The sequence below is a fragment of the Podarcis raffonei genome, chromosome 11 (genome assembly GCF_027172205.1).
Source record: "Podarcis raffonei isolate rPodRaf1 chromosome 11, rPodRaf1.pri, whole genome shotgun sequence".
NCBI classification, from domain to species: domain Eukaryota; kingdom Metazoa; phylum Chordata; class Lepidosauria; order Squamata; family Lacertidae; genus Podarcis; species Podarcis raffonei.
Window position 1 is genome coordinate 26,028,193 of NC_070612.1, and position 24,363 is coordinate 26,052,555.

At 39.1% G+C, this 24,363-nt stretch overlaps 1 protein-coding gene across 4 annotated transcripts in view; it reads left to right on the top strand.

Moving 5' to 3' along the window:
• RGS7BP (regulator of G protein signaling 7 binding protein) overlaps nucleotides 1–24,363 on the top strand; it is a 58,336-nt gene that overhangs the window by 27,263 nt on the left and 6,710 nt on the right. For 2 of the 4 annotated variants that reach the window (XM_053407877.1, XM_053407879.1), the window contains exons 3-5: nucleotides 17,710–17,840; nucleotides 23,350–23,497; nucleotides 23,912–23,982. In XM_053407877.1, the coding sequence (XP_053263852.1) occupies nucleotides 17,710–17,840; nucleotides 23,350–23,497; nucleotides 23,912–23,982 (350 nt within the window). The other 2 variants (XM_053407880.1, XM_053407878.1) reach the window with 2 other exon arrangements.

Consider the following 24,363-nt stretch of genomic DNA (forward strand, 5'->3'; position numbering starts at 1 on the left):
TTCCATCGTAGGTCCATTGAAATTATTGGGAGTAAGTGGGTTTGAGAGTAAGTGGGTTTTGGCTGTTAGCCCAGGTCTTTAAAGGCATTTGCCTTTTACAGTAACAGCCCATATTTCATCTTCAGTCAGTAAGCAATGGTGGATTTTCTTTTTTATTATTATTATTTTGTGTCATTTTTTTATGGGACGCAGCCCCATAAAGAAGAATATTGAAACACATGTTGCAGATATTAGAAGTAGAAATTAAAATTTTCCTGTGCCCACTGCTAGGGTAAATTCAACCATTTGTTCAGTCACTTTGTGTATACTGTATACCATCTTTCTTTTCTGTGGAACTCAATGCAGCATATAAAAATTTCCCAGGATATCCCCATCTACCCAGGCACAGAACTAGACCGTGGCCTGTTGAGTATTAGCTGCATCATGTACCTTAATACCATGCCTGATGCCTGTTTGTTCTGTTTTGCTCATTCTTGACATTTGAAGATTTTAAGAGTGAGATGTCTTTATATTTAGGGTTCTGTAAGATAACATACTATTGCATGTTGTCGTATATGAGAGTTTGCTGTCATCCATTTCCATATAGCTTGCTTCTTTGACTACCAAAACAGGAAATTGATGTCTTTTGTTAGTAATTGATCCAGGTAGTGTTTCTCCCCAGCAAATTCCCTAGAAATTATTGAAGCATGTGTCACACACATGCTTGACAGATAGTTCCCAGCACATTTTTCCTGATTATCCATCCAATTTTTCTATGCAGCGTAATATTTTTGTGTATTGAAGTTGCATTTAATGACAAGGCTGCATAGATGGGAAATATTATACCAAGCCCTCTTTTTCTCTAGCTTTCCTTTCCTTTGTAAAACAAACAAATAAATCTCTTCAATGTTTATTTGACTCTCTTGCCATTCAAAAGACGAAGTGGGAGATAAAAGAGGAGTGAATTATTGTGGGTTAGTGATACCTGAAAGATATCTCATTCCTTATATACACAATTGATCACCATGTTCTGCAGATAACTATTTTATGAGGTCTGTTCCACATAACGTAGGAATGTAGTGCCTTTAGTGTTGTGGACCCCACCCTTTGGAATTTCTTCCCCTTGAATATAAGGCAGATTCCATTTTGGTTGTGTTTTTGACACCTGCTGAATACTTTTCTCTTAGGACAAGCCTTTTAAATAGAGATCTTTCCTAGTTTGCATCTGTATTAGAATGGTTTCTAGACTTTTAAATACCTTTTCATTGTTCTGTCACTTGTTGTATTACCCCTACCCCCCACCCCCCGGGCCGGGGAGGGCTGGGAATAAAAGAATGAATGAATGAATAAATAAATAAATAAAATTATTGTTATTATTATTATTACTTTGACTAATGATCTAATCTAAGCAGTGAATGTGGGTTTTTCTCCCAAACAGGCTTTTTTCTCTCTCTCTCTCCGGGGTCATTCCACATAAAATCAACACAAAAAACAAGGGTTTTGTCACCCACCTTCTCGGATTTTGAAGAAATCTGGTGTACACCCTTCCCTTATGGTTGAAAGAAACCCCCTTAATTTTTTTCCTTCTATCTCAAACGGTTTTAATTTTATAGCACTTCAAAGTTTCGTGAAATGTGTGTTATCTGTCCCTCTTGAGACCCTTGGCACATGCACATTTTTCCCCCCTCCATAACCAACGATCAGATCTCTTTGAAATTTTACACAGAGCTCAATAAGAGGATGAGAATTTCAGGAAAAAATACACCAGCACTCAAAAGATTTTATAAATGCCTAAAAAGTGCATTATAAAAGTCCTGACAGAGAGAAGATTATCTCATCCCATTGCATTGTTTCTGATGATTTAAAGCATGATGTGAATATGGTATACAAAACTTTCCTATGGATTGTAGGAAAGTTGTATCCAGTAGCCACTTTTTCCCCACAATGTCCAAAAAACGTAAAATTATCGTTAAAAGGAATAAAAAAACCATAAATTTCATTCTTTGTCAAGAAAGAGCATGTCTTTGCAATAATTTTCAACATCAGAAACTTTTGGTTGCATCATGACCACATGCTGAAAATTGAGGTTTTCTAAACCTAGGTTTTCCATCAAAAAAAAGTACATTTATAAAAAAAATTAGGCATTTATAAAATATTTGAGTGCTGGTGTATCCCCCCCCCCCCCCCGAAATCCTCATCCTCTTATTGAGCTCTGTGTAAAATTTCAAAGAGATCTGATCGTTGGTTATGGAGGGGGGAAAAATGTGCATGTGCCAAGGGTCTCAAGAGGGACAGACAACACACATTTCACGAAACTTTGAAGTGCTATAAAATTAAAACCGTTTGAGATAGAAGGAAAAAAATTAAGGGGGTTTCTTTCAACCATAAGGGAAGGGTGTACACCAAGTTTCATCCAAATCCGAGACGGTGGGTGACATGACTACGTTGACATGACATGGAATGACCCTTCATGCAAAATTAAAATGGGTTTTGTATAATGTCAGCTCTTCATTGGTGATTTTTAAATTTATTTTTATTTTTATTAACAGTATTTATATGCAGTCCAATAAAAAAGTTTTCTGGCCAGCTTATAATAATAATAAAAACATTAAAATGTTGTTATAAGCCTTAAGAACAAGAAAAATTCTAACACAGCATACAACTTAGCAATAGAGAATAAAGCTGGTATGATGATGATGATGCTAATAATAATAATAATAATAATAATAATAATAATAATAATAATAATAGATTCATCTGACTGGGTTGTCCCAGCCACTCTGGGTGCCTTCCAACAAATCAAAACATCAAACACAGTAAATATGTAACATTAAAATCTTCCCTATACAGGGCTGCCTTCAGATGTCTTCTAAATGTCTACTAAAAGTCAAAGAAAAATTGTATTTTTAAAAGGTATGAGAAGATTTTAAAAAAATGTTTGTCTGGCCCCAACCAGAGCACAAAGAAGGCACTGGGTAAGCCCTTTTTTGGGACAACATCCCACACCATCAAAAAGGTCCTCTCACCCCAGTATTCACAGTCTGCACCCCAATCCTTAGGGCACTTGGAGGATTAAGGGCCTTTGAGGATACTTTTATTTATTTATTTATTTACGGCTATTAGCCCATAAAATATGTACAAACATAAAAACACAGAGACATAAAAACCGATATATCCGACAACAGAAGGTGAACACCACGATGCAAGGGTGGGTCAGTGAGCAGAGCCAAATAACAGCTTGGGGCCAGGAGAGCTCCAAGGGACGGATCACAGAAAAAGGAAAACTGAAGACGAAATCCGACATGCACTCTCATCATAACAGTCCGATTAATTTTGATGTTGTTTTTTGGTGGTTTTTGAGTGTGAGATAACCGCATTCAGGAATCTCGCCACCTGCAGAGTTACAGAAGGATCTGTATCCTGCAAAAGCAGTGCGGCATGTGACACAACAGGCCTGCCAACCAAGCGCAGTAAAGCAGGACCCAGGAATTTAGTCCTGGCTATGCTATGTAGGGGACAGTTGAACATTATATGCGAAAGAGATTCAACAGTTTCCCCGTCACACACGCATAGCGGAGACACCAAACCCTTGGAAAATCTGTGGCTCAGCTGGTTCGATGGAAGGACATTGAACCTTGCACGAATAAATGCAAGTCGGTGTGGTACTGATGAAAGAGATGACATGTATGATGGAAGGCCAAGTGGTGGGGTTATTCCGTGATACCTGGGGGAGCAGACACCCCCACCCCTGGCGAGGTTGTGTTGATTTTCAATGTCCGCTAATCTTTGCTCAATAAGGCTTTTGGCTGAGCGTAAGTTCATCTTTAAGGAGTCCGCTGGGGAAATTCCGATGCTCAGAAGTTTGGCATGGATTTTTCCTACCCACGGATTGACAAAGACGTCCCGCCAGAGGCACTGAAAAAGGTAATGGTCGGGAAGCCTATGCCAGCTGGACAGCCAATAGCCAAAGACTCGCTTCCAGATGACAGTCTCCAATGATGCAATCCTTAACTCCAGACGTATGGCTGCGTTGCTCACACACATGGGGAGTTTCAGAAGGCGACGGAGAAACTGATTCTGCAATGTCCCCAGCGATGTTAAATTGGACTCTGGGGCCCAGAGCGGGGCAGCATAACAGAGGGTGGAGACCACTTTTGCGTGGTATACCTTCAATGCAGAAGGGATGTGAGAGGCTCCGCCGGCCGCAAAAAATTGGAGTAGAGTATAAAGTATTGTTTTCCCTTTGTTTAGTAAATACTGTATCTGTGGCTTCCAGCTTAGATTGTAATGAAAAAAGACTCCCAGGTATTTAAATTTGAAAACCTGTTCTAATTGGACTCCATCTAACTTCCAGCTGTAAGTTTTCCGAGACCTGGAAAAGACCAGGACTTTAGATTTCCCATGATTAATTGTCAGATGGTTAAGTTTGCAATAAGCCGCAAAAATCTTTAGAGCTCTGCATAAACCGACTCTAGAGTAGGAAAGGATCGCTGCATCATCGGCATATAGGAGCAGAGGGCAGCGAAAATCAGCTAGGCGGGGGGCATGAATGTTGGCTTGAGACTCATTCAGAAAGAGCTTCATATCGCTAATAAACAAGTTGAAGAGGAGTGGGGCCAAAATGCAGCCTTGGCGCACACCTCTATTTATTGGGACCTCGTTGGATAGGTTTCCCGCCGGTGTGAGTCTCACTCTAGCCGACGACCCATGGTGTAATTGGGTTATGAGCCATAACAGCCTTCTATCTATGCCCCATCTCTCTAATTTCTTCCATAGGCAGTTTCTTGGGATACTGTCGAAGGCAGCCTTTAGGTCTATAAAAGCGACACATAGGCGCCCCCGACTCGGGGCAGAATATTTTCTGGCAAGATGATACATGATTACCATATGGTCAGAGGTCGAATAATTGTTCCTAAAGCCCGCTTGCTCATAGCCAATCAAATTTGAGTCGTTTGCCCAATGGGACAGCTTAGACAGCAAAAATTTTGCATAGATTTTCCCGATGATAGACAAAAGGCTGATGTTCCGATAGTTCTCCGGGTTAGCAGGGGGACCCTTTTTATGGACTGGCACGATCACGGCCTCCTTCCATGACCTAGGGATAAGCCCCGTAGAATTAATTGCATCAAAGACCTTTTTAAAAGGTATGAGAAGATTTTAAAAAAATGTTTGTCTGGCCCCAACCAGAGCACAAAGAAGGCACTGGGTAAGCCCTTTTTTGGGACAACATCCCACACCATCAAAAAGGTCCTCTCACCCCAGTATTCACAGTCTGCACCCCAATCCTTAGGGCACTTGGAGGATTAAGGGCCTTTGAGGATACTTTCAAGGTCTAAGTACATATTCGTGAAAAAAGGATTTTTTTCAAGTTAACATTGACCCGTCAGTATTTTATTTTTACTATACACCTATCGCACCTATTCCTTCTCTTAACTAGACAAACACAAAGGGAATTGTTTTTGGGTTTTTTTTGCACTGGAGGAGCCTTGAAGCATTAGAGAGACTAAATGGTGCTGCTTGGCCATGATGGACCAGCTTTGCAGTGGTGGTACAGCACCTATATACCGCAGGATTTGCCCTTAAATTCTCTGTAGCCTTTTTTTGCTCTCCTATAATATTTGCTCCCTCTCCCTCTCCCCACCTCTCTCTCTCTGCTATTCTTATCTTGAACAACTTTTCTGGTTGAGCAATATTTTCCAGCAAGCAAACATGTGAGCAAGAGTTCAGACTTTGCCATTTTGTGTTAAGTGATGTGTTCAAGGTGGTTGAAAAAAGCATCTTACGTTAGCAGAAGAAAAAGAGTTCGGATTTTTCTGTAGGCGACAGAAAAGTTGGTACTCTCAGGTTCATGCAAGCACAGGCATCCACTATCCTAGTACAGGCCACTTCTGGTGGTGAGCTTAGATATTGTTCTACTGTTAAAAGGACTTTTGCTTGAAGTTACCTTCAAAGGAGAACAAACTAAGGCAGCTTTTAATTGGGCTTAGGTGATTAGATAAAAATTAAAATATGTTATAAAGGTAAAGATAAAGGGACCCCTGACCATTAGGACCAGTCGTGACTGACTCTGGGGTTGCGGCGCTCATCTTGCTTTATTGGCCGAGGGAGCTGGCGTACAGTACAGCTTCCGGGTCATGTGGCCAGCATGACTAAGCCGCTTCTGGTGAACCAGAGCAGCACACGGAAACGCCGTTTACCTTCCCACCGGAGCTGTACCTATTTATCTACTTGCACTTTGACGTGCTTTCGAACTGCTAGGTTGGCAGGAGCAGGGACCGAGCAACGGGAGCTCACCCTGTCGCGGGGATTCGAACCGTTGACCTTCTGATCGGCAAGTCCTAGGCTCTGTGGTTTAACCCACAGCGCCACCCGCCATATTATTTGAAGCCTGGCATGCTGGAGTTACCCAAAGTGTGCAGTCTTTGTCCCTCGTTTCCCTGTCACCTTTTTATGGGTTGGATCCTGAGAACTCTGAAAAGAAGGAAGCTTGTGGGTGGTTCCTCCCCTGTTATCCCATTGTCACTTTTAAAAGACCCCTTGGAAGTTTGGGGGACCCATCTAAGCAACAGGGGTTCTGAGGGCGCTAGGAAAGGTGGAAGGGGTCAAAATTGGTCAGAGAGGATGCTTGTAATTGCTGCCCAGTTCTGAATTGAGCTGTGAGTACAGTTTACCTTATACAGTGGTACCTCAGGTTACATACGCTTCAGGTTACATATGCTTCAGGTTACACACTCCGCTAACCCAGAAATAGTGCTTCAGGTTAAGAACTTTGCTTCAGGATGAGAACAGAAATCAAGCTTCGGCGGCGCGGCGGCAGCAGGAGGCCCCATTAGCTAAAGTGGTGCTTCAGGTTAAGAACAGTTTCAGGTTAAGAACGGACCTCCGGAATGAATTAAGTACTTAACCCGAGGTACCACTGTACTACCTATTTCTTCCACCTGATATCCCGATAACTGGAATACCATTTAAAATTGACAAGCATCACAGCAGTGAGGATGGAAGGAAGGAAGGAAGGAATGGAAGGAAAGAGAAGTACCAATCAAAGAGGATTGGCAGACCAAGCTAATGGAATATGCAGAAATGGCAAGACTGACAGGAAAGATCAGAAACCAGGGAGACCAAGTATTCCTAAAAGATTGGAATAGCTTCTTAATATACTTAAAAGACCACTGTAGACAGTTAAAATCATGGGCAGGGATACAATGACACGGGTAATGTGAAATGAATTTTGGTAGCTATGATTTTTTAATAGGTGGATAATCGTAAAAGATGCAGGGGGAAAAACAAAAAGATCATTTTGGGGGAAACTGAACCCATGGAGGGAGGGGAGGAGGCCTGAAGTTTCGAAAGAACCTTTTTATTTTTATGTTTTTGAATCGTTATACTTATTGTGCATAAATTTATGTAAAACCAATAATTCGGGGGGGGGGAATAAAGTTGACAAGCATCATCATTCAGTTTATTAAGATTAATCATAACATCCACAGCTGCCTGATGAACACACAATTGAATATTCATTTTTCAAAATTTGCAAAAAGTACACCCCACTTTTCAACTTAACTTAGCCAGTTTCCAGAGTTATATTTAAAATGTCAAAATACAGCAATAAATAAAAACTGAACAACAATCCAAAGATTAAAACAACATAAACAAAAACAGCAGATCTACTGAACAGCAGATAAAACTCAAACAAATGAAAAACAGAAAATAAAACCAGCAGGCACGAATGAAATGTCATGCCCCACTTTGTTTCAGAATCAAATTTCTGTCTCCCTATGTGAGTAGGAACCAGGGACTGATGTAATATCCGGGTTCTAATATGTGCATCATTTGTGAAACACCCTTCATACGGAAAACTAGAGGGTCATAGAATATTAGAGCTGGAAGGGTCATTTAGGCCAACTCCTGGCTTAATGAATGAATCTTGTAACTACAGTATAGCATCTCTTGGTAGCTGTAGCAAAGGAGAGTCCACTAACTCTGTCTGCAACAGCTTGTGCCATTAGGAAGCTTCCCCCAACATTTATATTTTCTGTGGTGGCTCCACACTTGTGGAATTCTCTCACCTTCGTTACATATCTTTAGGTTCCAGGCAAAAACATTCCACTTCTCCCAGGCCTTCTGCTAATAATAATAATAATAATAATAATTTATTTATACCCCGCCCATCTGGCTGAGTTTCCCCATCCACTCTGGGCAGCTTCCAATCAAGTGTTAAAAACAATACAGCATTAAATATTAAAAACGTCCCTAAACAATTAATTAAACAATCTATAGCCTTTTAAACTTGCAGGGGTTATTGTTTTTGTTTGTTACTATGTTATGTATTTTGTGTTTTTATGTTGTAAACAGCCCTGTGATCCTCAGATGAATGGTGGTAAATAAATAAATAAATAAATAAATAAATATATACTTGAAATTTGCTTTCTTGAAATTTCCACCCATTGCTTCTAATTCTGCCTCTGGAACAACAGAGAACAAATCTACACCATCTTTTGCTTGACAGCCCTTCAGCTATTTGAGCACAGTTATCAGGTGTCCCCTTAATTGACCAAGAGCATACCCAGCAGTATAGGCAGATGCAAGATTAGAAGGCAGTTCTTGCTTTTGTTTAAGAACATTAGTCTCTGACCATATCCAGCCGTGTACAACTAATCATGTACAATAATGAATGGGAAATAAATGTCTCCATTTGCATCAGCTCTCTGGAGTCCAGCTATCTATAGCAATGTGAATTTGGAAGTGCGTTCAGAAGTGCATTGGCATCTGCACTGCCCAGTTCTACAGAAGTCCATTTCTATTTGTTGCTCTCCCATGCTAGATAGGGATGACTATATATTTGCCATTTTTCTTCCCCTGATCAGATATTAATGAAGGCAGTTTTTCTTATTACATATTAATGAATGCTACGAAATGAGAGCTCTTTTTTAAGGGAAACTTGCATGAAAAGCATAACTTACTTATTGTAAGTTCCTTCTAGCAATAAACTTTACAAAGGCAGGTTACAACTTGCCCCAAGTTTGCCCCTAGGCAGTAAAACTGTGCTGTTGATAGTTATATAGCTTCACCTAGTTCCAAAATGCTTGCTCCCTTATATAGCCATTACTTGAGACTTTGGCATTTATAAGCAATGGTATTACAGAAAGCTTACTTTCATGACAGTTAATAGCTAAAGGCAAGTTCCAAAGGAGCATGAAGGAAGAACTGTGTGGAGCTTTTCTTTATTCTTTTTGCTGTTTGTTTTTTGCTGCAGCGGTTCTCACTACTAGAGACACAAGTCTTTTAGTAGCTTTCATCTTCGGTGGTTGGAAATGCCACATTAAAAAGAAAATACAATGATTCCTTTGCATGCAGTTTTCACACAATTTCTGGCTGAAGTGATTTCAAAAAACAAAATTGCACATCTATCACAAACAATTTAAAAGAAAATACAGGCCGCACAAGCTAATATGCTGTGTATTTTAGCTTGATGCCCATATGCAGGGCTTTGGGTTTTTTCCCTCATTTTTACAAATCCCAGGACAGAGATATCACAAATAGTATTATTGACCTCAGATGGAATCTTCTTGGGCATTCTTTGTGGGACATAGTTAGTTCTTGCCAGACATCAATGTATTGGAGGGGAAGATGGTTAATGGTGAAAATGTGATCTCTTGGAAAGTTTTACTGCTATTATTTTATTTACTGATGATTGCTTCAGAACTCTGAGGCTTCCTTGTCCATATAGGATGTTTTATCGCACTCTTGAGCAGTGTTATCATGCATCATTGTAGGAAATATGACCAAAAGATGGAAGTTTTTCAAAGGGTGTTTTTTTAGTGTGCAGCTAAACACAAAATGTAGAGTTGGAGGGAATTAATGGAGTTGGAAAGCTGATAATGTGCAGTTGGGAAAATGAGAAAGTTGACACATTAAGTATATGTGTATATTAAACAATTAAATGACAGTCAGTGTCAGGGGCAGCATGTTCACAAATTATATAAGAGTAGAATGTGTTCCTGCAGTTTCTTTTTGGTCAGAACCTCCTTCACCTTACATCCTTGCAAATACCCGTAGAATGCTTTGGTATCTATTAGTTACTACACTAAGCTAGATTAATAAATGAAGCATTGCTGTGCGGTAGATAAGAACTGGTGACTTCTATGGAGAAAGCTTCAGTAATACTAGGTTTAAGGAAGCAGCAAAGCATGCTGGGCAGCTGAGGTAGACAGCATAGTATGTACCAGAATCTGAGAAGCGGAAGAAGAACCTCTAAATGCTAAAAGATCCTGCCTGAAATATATACCGCTATCTAATCTCTTAAAATTAGAGCCGTTTGGGTTCATCCAGATTCTGGAGCATTGATTTTGGACATCCAGTGTGGCCAAACTGTCTCCTAAAACAACTGACTGGATTGATCTTTCCCCAACGAGAAAAATACCATCATAAAGCTGTTCACTGCAATCCACCACTTCCTTTCAGGATCTGGGGCTCCTGCTGCTTGCTTTTCAGAGACATTAGAAAAGGCAGCTAGAGCATCGGAGCTTTGAATGGATTTGGGGTCTTTGCTCACATTTGGGTGATGATACTTTCTGTGAAGTGTTATTGAGGTTGGGGGTTGGGGAATAACTGCACCAGGGCCTTCCCCCAAACCACCACCCATTTCTCCTAATATTGACTTTAAATTAGAATATTAGGGGGGAAATTATCTGGATTTCCCCTAGCATAAGCCTGTTGAACTCCAGATTTATATTGACCAGATTACTAGCTATCTGAACCTGAAAGTTTTACATCAAGAAGCAAGTGTGAAAATCTTATACTTTATATGGCATTCATGGCATATGCTTCCTGGTGCCTAAAAAATGAAAGACTTTTTTGTGAATTAGTGAACACTGGTAAGGTTATTGGGGTTTTCTAGCATTTTAAGCAACTTCAGAAAAGGAATGTGATTTAACAAGCGAATATCCCAGCCACATGCCACAAATAATTTAAATTAACACTTCCATTTATGGTCTCATATTTATTGAATATAACTATATCTGCTCTTCGGCTTGCTATTGTCAAGGGTGCCATACTGTGCTGTCATATCCTACTTAATCATGTTTCATCGCTAAGGGATCGTTGTATGCATAAGTAAGCATTAGCATGGAGAGCATAACTTCTGGGAATAGATATCAGCTTTTATTATGAGTTCATCACCTGACTCAGAGAGGGCAAAGCACTGCAGGTCAAAAATGCAAGTGCCAAAGAAACGTGAAGAGAGAGACTGTGTACAAGTGTTGATATGCTAATGCTAGAAGCCCCCGAGACAAGATTTGTGAACTGGAGTGCTGGGTCTTAGAGGATGGCATTGATCTGGTAGGCATAACTGAAACCTGGTGTAACAGAGAGAACCAGTGGGACATGTGAGACACTGCCAGTGCACCTACATGGTCCTGGCCTTACCTGTGCCCCACACCATCCCAGTAAGCATGAAATACACCACTGTTGGCAGGGCAGCAGCACAACACTGTACCATCTACTCCTGCTTGCTCCCTTTCTGTTCTTTTAGCATGCTAGTTGTACCAGTTTCAAAGGATGGCTCTGCCATTTTGGAACTGGCCATCCATGTGGTGGAATTCTTCGGTGGGGATAATGTGAATTGATTAATTGGGTCGAAAGCCAGAAATTAAGAATATAGCAAACATTTTCAAACCAGTACGATTAAGGGGGTGAAACTTCAAGGTTGTCAAGGGAACTGGTTGTTTTGCATGAGGGTATAGTTGAGTGACCAATCTCCTGAAAAGTTTTTGCATTCAATTCCCTAAGAAATCTGAATACATGGTTAAAATTAATTTTGGCCCATTAATTATATAGCTGGTTAATGAACTAAGCATTGTATGGCAAAGAAAGTCCTGTAGTTTTCTGAGTAAGGGGGAGAAATAAAAATAATTAAATTAAATGTTGTGCTTATTATCCTGGGATTTTAAAAATTCATTCCAATTGTATTCCTGCTTTTCTTTCTATAGTATGTGAAACTGTTTTTGATATACTGTTAATAAATATGAGATCTTATATCTCTTGGGTCAAATACACCTTAATGTTATTGACCCAATCTTGACAGGACATGGCAACATCTCTATCTCCTGTACTCCTTCTGAGGTGAATCATTCAGTCTCTGAGATAGATTCCTGACCTTCAAAGTTTGACTTAGTCTGTGTCCCTCTTGTTCCCCTAGTGGCTCACAATGTTGTCACAGCATGATGACGAACCAGTACAAATATTAAAGAGAGAGAAAATAGCTCAGAAAAACCCAGGCCAGTGGTAGAAGCAGCAAAAATTAAAAGCAAAATTTTATTCTCTCTTATTCTCTCCCCCCCCCTCTACAAAAAAGAAAAGTAAAGTTGAGGAACAGGAATACATCAAAGTGGGGGAAACCTGTTTGCATGAAAAAGAAATTATGCTAGTGGTGGAAATATGCACTGATTTTTTTTTAATAAAAAAAAACAACCTGAAAATTAGCCAAGATTCAGACTTCAGATATGTTCGTGTATAAGATACCATTGGACCCATGGCTTTTTCTTTAGACTATGCAGGTGGTTTCTTCAGACAGGAACATAAGGAATTGGCTTTATATATAGTGTTGACAGGAAGAATTTTGTTTTGAGGGGAAAGGAGTTTGGCAACTGTTAATGTAGAGGAGATTAAAAATGATGGAGATTGCCTCAATGGCCACATTGAATTGAGCAGATTTAAAGAGAAAGGAAAAAGACAAGATAAATTTGCAACAATTTGACAGCTGTTTATGGAATATAACAAAGATTTGGGCATAATCACTATATTGTGGTCTTACAATGTTTTGAAATCCGGTTTCAGGATGATGGTTAAATTATTTTCTGTTCTCAGATTAGAATATATAGACATTTGTCTCTTTTTTCCTCCTTTTCACTTTCACTGGTTCCATATGAATATAATGCAAGTGCAATGCAGTCATCTTGTAATTATAATTCTGCATGTATTCTACTTAAACTCATTTTTTTTAAAAAAAATTGCAATTATAAGCATTGTTTTTAATTTTAAAAATTGTAGTGGTGGTGGTAATAAATCCAGCAACAAAACTTGAGGCTTACCCCTCTTCCCTGTCATCTTTTTTTTCTGCTCAGTGATTGGTTCCTTTAATCCCCCTTTGTTTACAAATAAAATTTGGTTCTGTATTGATAAACGAAATGTTAGAAAGGGCAGTGGCGTAGCGTGGGTTGTCAGCACCAGGGGCAAGGCAAGTAATTTGCGCCCCCTAACCCGTGGATTTGCGCCCCCTAGCCCGTGGATTTTAGCACTTGAGTCTCTTCCATTAGATTAGTTAAAGAAACCCTTACCCCCTAAGCACATGTATTGTTTGCAGTGAGAGAGAGTGAGTGAGCCAGGTAGGGGCAGAGAGCTGCAAGTGCGAGCGCCCCCCCCAGATGTTGCGCCCGGTGCAGCCGCCCCCCCCTGCGCCCCCATGCTACGCCACTGAGAAAGGGAAAGGTTAATTGCACCACTTTTATTTACTGTCCGAAAAATAGCTTCCCTTAGTCTTGGGGCAACTGATGAAATCCTAGGGTCTTATTGGGGTTCACTCTGGGTCCAGAACCACTGGAAGTAGCCAACTTCATACCTTCTTCACATTGTCATGACACTATTGTGGTATAGCGTGGACAAGGCCTAGTCACCATAGCAACCATTTCTCTGTCTTTCCCCTCAGTTCAGAATCTAGAGGTCCAGGCTGCAAAAATCTCTGTTCTCCATTGCAATTGGAAAGAGAGAGGCTGTTTATGAGCTGTAGATTTGAAACAATTCCATTCCATTGCTCTATGGGCCTTTGCTTCAGTACTCCTGAACTCAAACCGCACACACCCAAAACAAAATAATAATAATTAATAATAATAATAATAATAATAATAATAATAACCTGGTGCAAAATTTTAAAAAACTCACACAGCTTGGTTTTCCAGTTTTAATCCCAATCTGTCTACAAGCAATATAATGATAGGTTAAATTAGTTACTTATAAAGCAACTACGTAATATATAGTATTTTAGAAATAATATATTCGCTGGTTGGTAACAGCCCCAGTGACATGAGATTTTTCTACAATCAAGCAGTATATAAATTTTATGAAATAAATATTTTATTTCCAGGGATAGAATCCTGTGTCTGTATATTCCTTTCTGTTTTATGGGTTAAGCTGGTGGTGGTCAAATAACAATGCTGAAAAGGTAATGATTGGTATTAGAGCTCCCTCTATGGGGTTTATATGTAATTGCTTAGTAGCTTGTTTGTCAGTGTAGATGTGTTCTAGATATTAATATTTGCTATTCCGATTATTATTAGCTAGTGTCATTAATTCTGAATGTCTTAAAAGTACTGCACATACAAAGAAAGATAACTGAGTTTCTTAGCGCTAACAGTGTATGTTAAATTGATAACTTTGATAGCATAGAACACAGGTTGACTTTCATAGTGCTAATTGTAAGAGATTTATTTTGTGATTTTGGACTTTCACTTTAAGGTGTATTCAAGTAGGAAAAATTATGGATATGTAGCTTAAAAATGTAGCCAATGGAGAAGTTGTTCTTGTAGTAACATGCACTAACTATGGGTTGCTGACTGAGCCAAAATGAGTAGGGGACCTTAGAGGAAATGAATAGGAATGGGGGTGAAATTTGATTCAGTACACATTTAAAGTTGAATTTATCAATTAGACACTTTCCAAAGCAATGTGAAAACCGAAACACATCCATCTTTCAAAATTCGCACTTAACCGAATTCTGTGATGCAGTCCTCCAACCAATGTATATAAAAATGCATTATATTAGGAGAGGTTGCTTGCATAAATGTGTGCATTGGTCAAAACTGCAGACAAAAATGTGTTTATTATGAGAAATTCACACTGAAGAATTTCCATGAGGGCTATTTATAACGAAATCGACAAATCACTGCAGAAATGTGGAGAACTGAATTTAAGAATGGAAAAATGCGAAACAGATCCTTCCAACCCTAGAAATGAATATGTGCAAATGCGCGTTCAGATTTTGGCTACTTGAGGGTGGCTACATCAGGAAATTGGAGCCAAACATATTAGCCCCATGGCTTCTATTGGCATCTGGACTTCTGGTAACTTAACTAGGGAACCCTAGGTTGGAAATGGCATCAGCCACATCTGAGACCATTTGTAAGTGATGTTTCTAAAAATCTTAAGCAATAAGAATTCTGGCTCACTCTGAAACACTATATTTCAAACCTAATTGGAATTACCCTGTGTCACATAGGAACAGACACGTGAGTGAATTCTTAACACTGTATTATCTGGCTTGGTGCTTGTGAAGGGTGGATCTTTTGCACACACAAAAGACAGTGATTTAGCCTCTTATTTGCTCTCAGGATCTTCTCAAACACCTGTGATTTTGATACAGAATTGTTTAATGTTCAGAGCTTTGCTGCATACTTACTTTTTTTTAAAATCACATTTCTTCATCTAGAAAAGTAACACAGAAGCATTAGAGCTCCACTTTATATAGGATAAAATATTGTTATCAGTGATAGACATCTTTAGAGAAGATCAAACCTATCCATTTTTAAGGAAATGAGCCCTGAGTGCTCACTGGAAGGACAGATCCTGAAGCTGAGGCTCCAAAATTTTGGCCACCTCATGAGAAGAGAAGACTCCCTGGAAAAGACCCTGATGTTGGGAAAGATTGACCGCACAAGGAGAAGGGGACGACAGAGGATGAGATGGTTGGATAGTGTTCTCGAAGCTACAAACATGAGCCTGACCAAACTGCGGGAGGCAGTAGAAGACAGGAGTGCCTGGCGTGCTCTGGTCCATGGGGTCACAAAGAGTCGGACATGACTAAATGACTAAACAACAACAACAACAAATTAGTACAACAAAATTCTGCTAAGCATTACAGTACTTATGATTGCTGTTGCTAGTAATTACTGTAGTGTCTTGTCACAGTGACAGTCAGATGTAAAAATCAATACACTGTAAAAAAAAAGGTCATTCATATGAGGTATAATAAATGATTACTGGAAATCTTTTGAAGGCCTTTTTTTAAAAAAAAACAGGAAATTTTCAGTGCCATAAGTTCATTAGTAACAATAAACAAATACCAAGTTTGCTCATTTCAGATCATTATTATTATTATACTAAATACAAGAAAAATTAACATGCTAAATTAGATCACTCTAGCACAGAAGTAACCAATGTGATGCCTTCCAGGTGTTTTGTTGGACTACAACTCCCATCATCCCTTACCATTGGCCATAATGGATGCGGGTAATGGTACTTGTAGTGCAACAACATCTGAAGGGCACCACGTTCGCTACCCTTGCTCCATGGAATTTCCCACTGCAAACTGAAAATTATTGAAAACATTTACAGAAAAAGTGTATTTCCCTAGGCCTTAATTTTTCAACATTTCTCATAAATTCCTAGTATTTTATAAAATATATTCTGTACCTATCATTCTTTTTGGGCAAAAGGCCCCAGCACTTTTAAAAGAGAAAACAAAAGACCTGCCTCTCTTGACCTCATGGTCCACTCTAACTGCAAACTTGGCATAAGAACACCTCTGAGAGGACTCTGCTGGCATTAAAAAGAGAGTGCTGAAACATCGTGCAAGGAATGAATCTTTACAACCACCAGGGATGCTGAAGAACATCTTTGTACAAGTTATACTCCGAACAGGATATTTTGCCCTCATGAGTGTGATTTCAAAAGAAATCAATGAAGATAACAGCCATGCATTTGAGAACGGAAGTCAGCTGTAATCTAAGAAGAAGGGTTACAAAAATAGCACATTAACAGGGCATTGCAGCATTAGAGCAGCCAGTCAGCATCTGATCGTGTCTCTGGGGTTGTTGGTTGGAGTAAAAGGGTGAGAGGGCAGAGCCAAAGGAGAAATTGTGATCTTTAAAATCAGTAATTACTCTGAACTTGTGTGGCATCTGCTGCTATAAATAGTGTTTAATCCAAGGCTGGAATTACTTTTGACAGGAATCAGAAATTATAGTACTTAAGTTAAATCTCTCCCCTTTTTAGTCCAGTTTTTATCTTTGTGCAGTACTGCATGTAGTTTGAAAACATTTTAAGGTACTGTATTTGACCAGGTCAAATAAAACATCAGGAAAAATGACATTTTATTCACACATTTGTTTTGCAAGTCCCTCAGAATTCATTGATCATCCAGGGGTGATTGACTCTTTTTAGACTTAGGGACAGAACCTAAATCTTGTGAGAAAATTCATACCATGCCTCTTCTTCTCTCCTCTCCCCCCCCCCCCCCCATATGATTTTTCGTGGTATATTTAGGGCTACAAGCTGAGCTGGTCCTGTCTGCAATTTTAATTTCAGATCAGTATTACAAAATCATTGGTATGTTTTAAACAGATTATATATATGTATATAGTTTTAATTCTATCAATGTTTAATTGTATTTCAATGATGGATTGCTCTACGTTTTAGCAATTCTTGTATTTATCTGTAAGGCACCTTGTGTCCCGCCAGAGAAAAAGGCAAAGTATAAATACATAAATAACAACAACAACAATATTATCATCTGTATTGTTAAATCATACACCTTAAAATATGTCTATAGCATTACAAGGTTTGTATATAATTCTTCAAAAATAGACCATTTTTAAAAACTGTCTAGAATGTCTAAACTGTGGAGACAGATAAATTATGGAAATAACATTTTCTGTTTGATTTTTTTATATATTGTTGCAGCCCAGAAGATGGTGAGATTCATCCTGAGATCTGTAGACTATATATTCAGTTGCAATGTTGCTTAGAAATGTATACGACAGAGATGCTAAAATCCATATGCCTACTAGGATCACTTCAGCTTCATCGAAAAGGTATTCACCTACATCATAAATGCTCTTGGTCTTGCTTCATGCACTTCAGTTGTCATTGGCTATGTGTTAAACAGGACTTTTGCCATGCAGCTTCATCTGTTATTCTCCAACCAGCCTGCCCATGAGATGTTAGAACGCTTTTATGCCTCATTCTGGACAACTGTGTCCGCGCCAAAATGCGTCTAGAATTCTTGAAAACTTAGCCAACACTGTTGATTTCAGTGGAATATGCACATGGATTAGTTGCTTCCATTGAAATAGAAAGAATCAATATATTGATCATAACCATAAGTCATTACAAGATAAAATTTAGATAAGTAGCAAAAAAAAGTTATTATAAAAACCACCTTCCATATTTATTAAATATTTGTTTGTTTGTTACATTTAGATCCTGCCTTTCATCCAAAAAGCTCAAGGTCATGATCACCCCACCCTCACATCCTATTCCTTCTTCTTTAACTCCTCCATACGCATAGTTAAAATTTATAGTTTTGCAGGAATTTAGAACCAAAAATCCCATATCCAAGAACAACACTATTTCCATTGGCCCATAATCATTAAATGAGATGCAATGACTTTCTTTTAGAACTGTAGTTCCTCTTTGGTTTTTCCACCTAAATAGACCTCGGGTGAATTGATTGGGAACCTATGGTCCTCTTGTTGCATTCCAGCTCCCATCAGCTCCAGCACACATGGCCAGTGCTTAGGAATGATAGGGGTTGTTTTCTCTGGATTGTTGTTTGCCTTGATTTATAGCTAAAGGGTGGGTTTTCCCTAGGAAAAGAGTGGGGCAAGGGGAAAACCTCTCATGCCCATGCTTTTCAGGCATGGGACAATCATGCCTATGGATGAGCCCTAATCCCCCTAGTCCAGAGGTTCTTAACCTGTGGGTCCCCAGATGTTGTTGGACTACAACTCCCATCATCCCTGAGCTCTGGCCTTGCTAGCTAAGGATGATGGGAGTTGTAGTCCAACAACATCTGGGGACCCACAGGTTGAGAACCGCTGCGGCTTAGTCCCTTCATCCTCTTCAAATCTTTCATACGTATCAGTGGGCTGCACACTGAGCTTGCATATGTCTGTCTGGCATAGATTATGGTATGTTACAACATATCTAGCAGGTTGCATTTCATCAATATATTTCACAGCTGCTGCATCTTCTATGCCTAGCACTACTGCTTTTGGTGTAGTTCTGAATGCGTGGCCATATAGCCAAACTGGCTCTATGTACAGTTTTCCAAGGACAAGTCTACTGAGCTAGCCTAGTTGATGCGTGTTAGCTTTTTCATGGAAGTTTTCATGAGAACCAGAAAGGGCTGAACAAATGTTAGCATTTGTGAATAAGTATTCCCCAAGTCTGGTCTCTTCTGGAGGAGGGGAGGGGGAAAGACTGTACTTATAGGTGTTTAGCAAAAGCAGGCTGTGCTGTTCAGCACTTTTGCTAACTTCATCTTCCTCATGGGTATAGAACAACTCTGCAGAATCAAAGCCTGGGGTTCTTTGTTGCTTTTTATATCTTTTGTAAAGTTCAGCTAGTTACCCAAGTTCAGACTACTCCTGGAGGGAGCTGACCTACAGGAGGAAAAGTAGGCTGCTTGTAGAGTGGAAAAAATCTCAAGAACAAAAATAGCTGCTCCGCAGAAATACATCGAGCTGTTTCTAATCCAGATGTGCCCTTCTCTTGCAAACACGATGCTTTCCTCCCACACACTAATTGGGCAGAAGACAACGTTAGCATGCCTTGTGCTGGGCACATCTACTGTGGAGCCATATAAGAAATGCATCTCCGCTCATCTGTTCCCTGTTAATTCATGCCAGTAAACAATACTAGGAAATGTGGGGACGTACTTTCCATCAATAGGACCTGTTCTTACAGCTGTCATTATTTATAAAGCACATTTATATAAGCGGTGAATGCTTTTAATGCACAATTGCTGTTGGGTTTTTATAATATTTTCACAATAAGCCCTCATATCTGTAGTAGCTTGCTGCTCTAAATGCCCAGTCATAATTTGGGGAGCTGCTGCAGTGTAATGTGAGTTGGGAAGCCCCATCTGGTTCAAATATTTACTTCAACCATGAACTTGCTAGGTAGCTTTAGGCAAGGCAGCGTTTCCTCAGCTTTCTTCTACCCTCTCCCCAATCTGTAGCATGGCAACAAAGATATATTTTGCAGCATTGTTGTCAGGATTACTAAGGATACATTTGAAGTGTTTGGCACAGTCAGGAAAAGTGTTACATAACTGCAAATTTTATTAGAAAATATTCATAGGGAACAAAGGAAGGTAGCCTACACCAGGTCAGGTGGTTTTTCCTTTTAGCCCAGCGCAGTTAGGCTGAAAAGAATCCAAAATAACAAAGCCAGACAGTGCTTAACTATGGGTTAACTATAGCCTCCAAGTAGGAATAGAGGTGAGTGGTCTTTATCTGGAAAATGTGATGCAAATTGATCTCCTCAGGAGATCATCCGTTCATCCGTTCATAACCTGGGCCCATGTGAAAGAGGCCCTCACCACTCAAATTAGATTCACTGGCTAACATTGTGCAGTTGCAATAATAATGATAATAATAATAATAATAACAACAGGAATAACATAGTTTAAAATCCAAAAACATAGCCTCCTCTCAGTGGGGCTATTTCTTTGTACCAAGGGTAACGCCAGTACACACATCCAGTAAACGTAGTAACCTGTCTTGCAAAGCCTAAAATGGATTGGGCTATTGTCAGGAATGCAGCCCAGGACTGGAGGAGTCGTCCACAGAAACCTAGGCAATGCTACCAGTTATCAAAATACAGTATAATTTCATTTCTTCAAAAGCTGTCAGTCATGCAATGCTCTGCAGTGATACAGTTACCAAGATATTTGCTCTGTCTAACTAGATGGCCAGTCTAGTAGCACAGAGAGATGTATGAAGTGGGTGCCTATTATTATTATTATTATTATTATTATTATTATTATTATAATTTATAAATCCGGAGGTCTCAGCTTACCAATGTAAGCTTTGGGTGCTGCAGAGGTCTTCAGCCAACAGTGGCCCTGGGCCCAAATTTCCTATATGGTGCTTAATCTGTTGCTACTTGACTAGTGAACTGATGTGCTGAATGCAGATATCTTTGGAATTGCAAGGAGTTCTCTCAATATATGACCTAAGGTCATAATCTCTGACCTCTAGAGAGCAAATGGGCATAGCTGTCCTGAAACCTTACGCTCTTCTTCCAAGGGCTGCTCTCAGTAAACAATGTCCTGCTTATCTGTTCAGCAAGCTGTTTTTTCTCTGTGGCATGCTCACACTCTAAGCATTTCATAATTCATCTCATCCCTACAATAAATTCTTAATCGCAATGTAATTGATTACATTAACAATAATAATATTATAAAGGTATATGAATATTTGCAAAATCTATAGCCACATTTGGCAAAATAATATCTGACTTACTGCGTTGTGGGACAGCATTGTCTAGATAAGTCCTTAGGCATGTCTTCCACAATCCTTGAAAAAATTGATTTGGCCTAACAGTTAGACACAAGTCTGACATCCTGAAACCTCTTCCCTGTGTGTACTTCATAAAAAAGAAGCAGAGAGAAGACTAATGTGAAAATTAATCCTAACCATCAACAGGTGAACCAATGACCAGGAAAATCTTGAGAACTGTCTGGCAGCTTATTGTTAGCCATGCCTCATGACAAATTTGGGAATTTACAAGTTGTTGGCCTTCTGTGCGCAGATACCACTTCAGAGTTACCCTTTGTCTGGGGCTGAGCTGCTGCACTGGAAAATGTGGAACGACTGCCTGGAGGCAATCAAGTGCTTCTCATGTGGAAACTGCTGAATGCCAGAGTTTATTACTTTGTCCTCATTGTGAGTGTGCAACTAGCACTTGTGCTGTCTAAAAGAATTCATTATTTTGCAACAGTGCACTCAGTTGTCTCTTATATTCAAACAAATTTTTTATTTAATTCAATTACAAGAGATCCTGAGCAAGGAACCCTCTAAACTATTAAAGGCTCCCTTTTGCTTTATTTTTTACATTTGTGTAGCTGGCCCATCACTTTCCACTTTACCCCTTTGACTCAGACCACGTGTTAGCCTGAGTGAGTTACCTTGTGTGTTAAATGAATTATTTCCAAAGCATGGCATTTTACCTAAATGAGGCCAAAAAAATCAATGTGAGACGTGCTCTAAGGAATTCATATAATCAAACAGGTAGTTTAAAAAATGAAACATCTGTGATTCTGCTACAGTGCTTCCCTGATGGAAATGCAAAATGATATCGAAATGGTGCACTGAGGACACTCCAAAATAAAACCAGTGCTGCACGGCCTTTGCCAGACCCAGTTCAGAAACCTCCCAAACTGAAACTCATTGCACATTGTTGTTTAGCATTTTGTGTGCAACATATAGCGAAACATCTTAGAACATAAAAGTTTTTGATAGTTAATATTTTAACTTTCCAGGGTTAAAATGTTAAACTAGTGTGTGTTTCTTGCCTAATTTTAAGCTAAGCATAAAAGGAATAAATTGGTTAAATAATGTGTTCTGGTTCCCTCACTCTTAATTTCAAAATGTACAAGTGCTATAAGAAACAAAAACTAAGTTGGAAGGGAGATCTTTAGATGTGCTGAGGAGGAGATGTTGAAATGTACTGACCTGTTTTCATAGAGAGAAACGTGGACCCTGAAAATGACTTTCAATGTTGTGGTGACTAAAATTGGTGTAGATGTTGCCTGATGCTCCAGGTTTATTCTGCACTGCTGTGTTTTATTTAATTATTGTTTTTTATGTATTATATTTTATTGTATTTATAGTATGTTGGAAACTACCCCAAGTTCACTGTGTGATGAATGACAGTCTAGAAATCATATATATATACATAGTAAGAGATTTCATAACAGAAATATCAATAATGACTCAAATTAAATGCAATTGTAGAGTGCTATACAGCAATTGCATTTAATTATGTCTGGCAGACAAATTAGTTAAGGAGATCATTACAAAATGCTTTGTGAGAAGAATGGGGCTGCATGAGGGAAGAGGCATCATTGACAAATAATTTCATGCTATAAATAGGGTTCATAAGCAAAGATAGCCTTGGAAATGTGTGCATAACAATAGGTGGTGGGACCATAGAAACAAGAGGGGTGGCTGAAGAGAAGCTGGACTTCCTTGGGAGGAGTAACAGAATAGAAATTTAATAAATAAGATATAATAATAAAGTTGCCACGAGGTATCAGGCTGCGTACCTCACTAGTTGTTACTTAATAGAAGGGAAATGAACTCTGCAGAATATGTAAACCCACGCAAAAATTCATTATTTATATAGGTCACACAGAATTGAACTTTCCATAGTACAGAATTTTTATTTATTTACCTTATTTCATTAGTTCATAGTATACATAGCACTCAAGTCCAGCAATTATTTCAAGAATGAGAGATGCTGGGTGTGGGAAAATGTGGTTATGAGGGTTTTTTGTAATTATAGTTTCTTTTGTTTTTGACCATTTGAAAGGGATAGAGACTTGTGCAGCACCCAAGATCATAGACAGTAAAGTAGAGGAGAGTTCAGAAGTCCCTATTTTAGAAGACACATCATCTTCACCCACAGACATCCAACAACATTTATGGCAGGTTTCCACGGATATTGAAAATACTGAAAGGTATGTTTTCTATTTATTATTCCTAATTTGATCCCATTAAACACTGAGGCATGTGTGGAAGTAGACCTTTGTCTCCACATCCCTTCATGGAACTTCACAAAAAGCTTGCTGGAATAAAAATTGCCTCTGAATGAGCAGCCATTCGCCTTCTTAATTTTTATTACTGATCACAGTGGAAGAATATACTTGAATAAAATTGGAGACTTACAGTGGTCTTTTTTATTATAACTCCATCACTTGTTCATTAGACGTTTGCAAAAATTATTCAGTCCAACATTCTGATTTTTATTTTATTTTTATCCTTTTTGTTCAGACATAGTACTATTCTTGGAATCCTGAAAAGCAGAAGTAGCTTTTATCTAAGCTTAAGCAATGTCTGTTCTATTTGAACAGTTCTGTGCTTCATTTCTACAGGGATATGAGAGAAATGAAAAACCTTTTAAGCAAACTCAGGGAGACTATGCCTTTGCCACTGAAAAATCAAGGTAAGCCTTTCTTTTCTGCATCTGATAATTGGATAGTTAAGTGGTCAGACTTGGTTTCTTCTGGTAACGTTAAACAAACTCCTAATATTCTAAATAGAGAAAAGGTTTGACAATGTAACGTTCCTCTAAATTATTAAACATTTCTTGATAGAAGTGTGGCTTAGCTTCTTAGCCTTTACCCCAGTTGAAATAAAGTTTGCGCTCATATACATCCCTTTGTATCCCTTGTCCCTTGTCGGGATTCAAGCAAGCAGAGCCTCCAGCTCTTAGGAATTTGGCCACCCTCCAGGTGCCCGGCTTGAATCCTTGACCTCCCCTGCCAGCGTCTGCCGGCAAGATCAAAGGAGGTCTCTTCGGCGATTCTCCTCAACGTGAAGGAGA